The sequence below is a fragment of the Vespa mandarinia genome, chromosome 24 (genome assembly GCF_050613455.1).
Source record: "Vespa mandarinia isolate Hongniang chromosome 24, ASM5061345v1, whole genome shotgun sequence".
In the NCBI taxonomy this organism is placed as follows: domain Eukaryota; kingdom Metazoa; phylum Arthropoda; class Insecta; order Hymenoptera; family Vespidae; genus Vespa; species Vespa mandarinia.
The window spans coordinates 1,277,501-1,282,500 of NC_140833.1; the positions used below are offsets into that span (position 1 = coordinate 1,277,501).

The 5,000-nt window shown below is 29.8% G+C and overlaps 1 protein-coding gene across 3 annotated transcripts in view; it reads right to left on the reverse strand.

Moving 5' to 3' along the window:
- LOC118442853 (uncharacterized) overlaps nucleotides 1-5,000 on the reverse strand; it is a 39,768-nt gene that overhangs the window by 10,690 nt on the left and 24,078 nt on the right. For 2 of the 3 annotated variants that reach the window (XR_014983536.1, XM_085663766.1), the window contains exon 4: nucleotides 4,990-5,000. This exon is cut by the window's right edge and continues 97 nt beyond it. The exons of the other annotated variant lie outside the window; for it this stretch is intronic. Coding sequence is in view for 1 of the 2 variants with exons in the window: in XM_085663766.1 (XP_085519892.1) it covers nucleotides 4,990-5,000 (11 nt within the window). In the remaining variant the exon portion in view is untranslated. The remainder of the gene's footprint in view (nucleotides 1-4,989) is intronic. 3 annotated transcript variants of the gene reach the window in all.

Here is a 5,000-nt window from a genome sequence, read left to right on the forward strand (position 1 = left end):
TCTGTGTGTGTGTGTGTGTGTGTATGTATATTTATGTGTATGGGTTCTATGATCGATCAGCATTTCAACGATGGCAGATGACGAATAGCACACGGGTTAATTGCTTCAAACGTTTCACCACTCGTTAACTCTATTTTCTCGAATCAATGCGTAAATGTTCAAACATATCGAAATCATCGTTGCGAAACTACGACGATGTTATATACGTTAACGCATAATCGAATTCAATTTCAGGTTGCGCATCGAGATTGAATCAATCGAACGACCGACCGATCGATATTTCCTCGAAAGTTCATCGAAAGTCGATCGATCGATCGATCGTAACTTTCATCGTTCGATTGATCTATTCAAAAAAAAAAAAAAAAGAAATAATAATATCGATTACACATCGATAGTACGATAGTTTGTCCCATCAGAGAGTCGACATTGGTTTCGTATCGAGAACGATGATCTTTTATTTCTTTTTTTTTTTTTTTATTTTCTTTTATTTTTTTTCTTTTTTCTTCTTTTTCTTTTTTTTTTTTCTTTTTTCTTTCTTGTTTTTGTTCAATTTTAATCTTCTCCTCCAACAATTTGAGATTTCCTCGAGGAATAAGTCTCGCGAATAATTTCTTTTTAATTTTCTTTTTTTTCTTTTCTCTCTCTCTCTCTCTCTCTCTCTCTCTCTCTCTCTCTCTTTTTGGCTTCTCTTTTAATCTTCTTTTCTTTCTTTTGTTTTTCTTTTTTTCTACGTCGTTCGATTTTTTGTCTTCTTCTTCTGTTTCTTCTTCTTCTTCTTCTTCCTCTTTTGTTAGAATAAAATAATTTGATCTTTCTTCTTTCTCACTCCTTTTTCTATTTCTTTTTTTCTTTTTAATTATCAGTGAGAAAAAAAAAGAAGAAAAAAAAGAAAAAATATCGGTCGTTCGATATTTTCTTTCTTTTCTTTCTTTCTTTTTTTTTTTTTCTTCCTCCATTAGGAGAAATCATATTTGACCTTTCCGTTTGTTTTTCCCTCTTTTCCTTTTTTTCTTTTTTTCATTCCTCCACCCCCTACCCCCCGCCCACTCCACACCCGCCAATTTTTCGTTGATCTATTTGAATTTAAATTCGGTGCTTTTTTTCTTTTCTTTTTTCTTTTTTTTTTCTCTCAGAAAAAATTTAAGTGGACTGATTTATAGAGAAAAAAGAAAAAGAAAAAAAAAAAGAAAAAAGAAAAAGAAAAAGGAAGACGAAATTATATAAAAATATTCGAAAATTGTACTTTCTCATTATTTCTTTTCTCTTCTTCCTTTTCTTTCTCTTTTTAATTGGCAACGAGAGAGACAAAAAACTTTTGCACACATTTACATACGTGCTATCAATCTCTGTGCTCGGTACCCTCCTCCTCCTCCTCTACCACCACCACCACCACCTCCTCCTTCTCCTCCTCCTCCTCCTCTACCACCACCACCACCACCACCTCCTCCTTCTCCTCCTCCTCCTCTTCATACTCTCACCATAACAATTTATTCAAGGGAAGTAAATTTTCAATAAAATTGTAATAAATCTTTCGAAGGTATTAACGCGTTTATTATATTATATTAACGAAGAATATTATTACGAAATAACGACGAGCTCTCGTTGTAATATTTCAAATGTTAATTTATCGTAGAAATTTATTTATTTATTTATTTATTTATTTATTTATTTATTTATTTATTTATTTATTTATTTATATTTATTTGTCTTTTTCTTTTTTCTTTTTTTTTTTCTTTAGCAATAACTTTTCATTAAAATTTTATCAAAAGATAAGGAATCATTTGTGACTTTTCATTTATTTTAATAATCCAGTTAGAGTGACGATAATCAAGTATTGTTTTTACATCATTAACAATCGAAAGACACATGTGTACCATTTTATACATAAAAAATATATATATAACACGGTTATTAATATTCCCCGTGGCAAACATGTCCCTCTCCCTCTCTCTCTCTCTCTCTCTCTCTCTCTCTCTTTCTCTTTATTTCTATTTCTTTCTCTTCCTTTCTCTCTTGCCAATTTAAAATACAAATGCGAAAACACCCCTCGAGGTAAGTGACAGAGAGAGAGAGAGAGAGAGAGAGAGAAAGAGAAAAAGAGAAAGAGAGAGAGAGAGAGGGAGAGAAAGAGAGAAAGAGAGAGAGAGAGGGACAAAGAGAGGGAGAAAGCCTTGTATACTTTTTGTCCCTTTCTCCCTTTTCTTTTATAAATGTATATATATATATATATATATATATATATATATATATATATATTTATTTCTTTTCTTTTTTCCTTTCGCGACAATGACACGACGCCAGTGTTGCAAAAGGAATGAATTTATGGGGGGATAAAAGAAGAAAAAGAAGGAGGAAAGAAAAAAGGTCAGGTTTTTCTAACATTTGTTTTTCCCCTTTCTCTTTCTTCTTCTTCTTCTTCTTCTTCTTCTTTTTTTCTTTCTTTCTTTCTTTTTTTTTTTTTTTTTTCTTTCTTTTTACATTAAAGTCACTCGCGACACACTTTTGATTTAAAAAGCATTCCTGTCGTTAAAATAATATTATCATTCATTCGGCAAAAGAAACCAATTTCTTTGATAATTATTATATAAGAGTACATTTTATTTCAAAAGGGATTGGTATTTTATTTACCCGAAGATAGAACGTAACAAAGAGGAAGAAAGAAAGAAAGAAAGAAAGAAAGAAAGAAAGAGAGGAAGAAAAAGAGGGTGGGGGAGAAAAAAAAAAGAAAAGAAAAGAAAAGAAAAAAGAACCATTCATTTCCTTTACTTATATCATAAATTATATCATAATTTCATAATTATTAATAATATCGAAACGAATGAATGAATAAATTAAATAAAGAAATGGAAAGGGTTAAATGAAAAAAAAAAATAAAAAAAAAGAAAGAAAAAAAGAAAATATAATAATCATAATAATAAGTAAATTAAATGAATAATAATAATTAATAATAATACTTAATAATAATAATAATAATAATAATAATAATAATAATAATAATAATAATAATAATAATAATAAAAGAAAAAGGAGAAGAAGAAGGGAAAAGAAATAAAATAAATAAATCCCTCGTAAAAATGAAAACGTTAGAAGAAAAAGCTTGTTATATTATATTATGGTGATTCGGTGAAAAGCAATGGTGTAACACGTAAACACCGTGATACTTGTAAAATGCAGAACGTCGTAGGAGTTTTCTAAAGGGAGAGGAATTCAAAAAGAAAAGGGTAGGTTCGTGAAATAGATTGGAATGGTGGAGAGAAGAAAGGGGTAGTTATTATAAAAAAGAGAAACAAACTCGTCGTCTTTGTCGTCGTCTTTGTCGTCGTCTTTGTCGTCATTGTCGTCATCGTCGTAGCCATAGCAATACCATATGTTACGTGTAAATCCACAAATCAGGGATCACGGATCACGTAGCGCGGATCACGCAATACTAGTTACCCTAACAGAAACAAAGAAAAAGAGAGAAAGAGAAAGAAAAAGAGAGAAAGAGAAAGAGAAAGAGAAAGAGAGAGAGAGAGAGAGAGAGATTACAAAACATAAAAAAAAATGTCGAGGCTAGCCGTTCCATTCTGCATAATGAGTTATGCGCATACTTAATTCAAAAATTCTCCCTCTTCGCTTTTCTACGTGCACGTAAAAAAAACACGTATAAATATGTACATACATGTATGAGTATATATGTGCATATATATATATGTGTGTGTGTGTGTGTGTGTGTGTGTGTGTGTGTGTTTGTATGTATGCGTGTGTGTGTGTGTGTGTGAGCCGTTCGTGCTTTTGCGCGTTACTAACGTCATTCGTATTTACATGTTGACTTATTAATTCTCACGCGATCTTTTGAATCCACGTGGTATCTTAGAATATTTAAAGATAACACGTAAGTGTATGTATATAACTCTCTCTCTCTCTCTCTCTCTCTCTCTCTTTCTCTCTCTCTTTCTCTCTCTTTTTCTCTTTTTCTTCCTCTTTGTGTGTGTATATGTGTGTACGTTACGAATGTTAGCGTACGTATGTGCATTTGCGGACTTAGAGAACTCGTCTAGAGTTCCCGTTTAAATCCGATTGGTATTATTTACGACGAATGACCTTCATAGATGTGTTAGTTTGCTTTAGAGAACACGGAAAACTTCAATGTTTAATGATACTTTATTATTCGCACTCATCATACACTCACACACAATCATATATACTCTGTATCTTTCTCTCCATATATATGTGCGTATGTATATATATATATATATATATATATATATATATATATATATTATTATTATTATTATTATTATTATTATTATTATTATTATTATTAGTTTTATTATTATTATTATTACAATTAGTAATACTATTATATATTATTATTATCATCATCATCATTATTATTATTATTATTATTATTATCATTATTATTATTATTATTTTTATTATTAATACTATAATAATAATAATTATTATTATGAATAATATTAATTATTCATTATTCGTAATTCATTAATTATTCATCTTGTAAATAATCTCATTTCCTATTCATATCGTTTCAAGTAATTACCTAGTACGTGTATTTTTTCATTCTCGCATTCCCCCTCCCTCTCCCTCTCCCTCTCTCTCCTCTCTCTCCTCTCTCTCTCTCTCTCTCTCTCCCACTCTCGCTCTTCTCTATAATTTTTGTTATTAAAAAAAAAAAAAAAGAATAAATAAATAAATATTTAAATAAATAAATAAATAAAACAAGATAGATAAAAAGAGGATAAACGAGGATTTTATTATTACACTTGTACGAGATACTATTCTCAAGAGGGAGAGAGAGAGAGAGAGAGAGAGAGAAATAGATAGAAAGAAGGAAAGAGAGAGAGAGAGAAAGAGATAGAGAGAAAGAGAAAGAGAATTGGTTCTTACTTTCTTATTTCTTTTATTTTTTTTTTTTTTTCCTTTTTTCTTTTTGTTTTTATTTTTCTTTTTTTTTTATTTTTCTTAGAGATTTACGAATTTGCCAACCTTTCGTCATC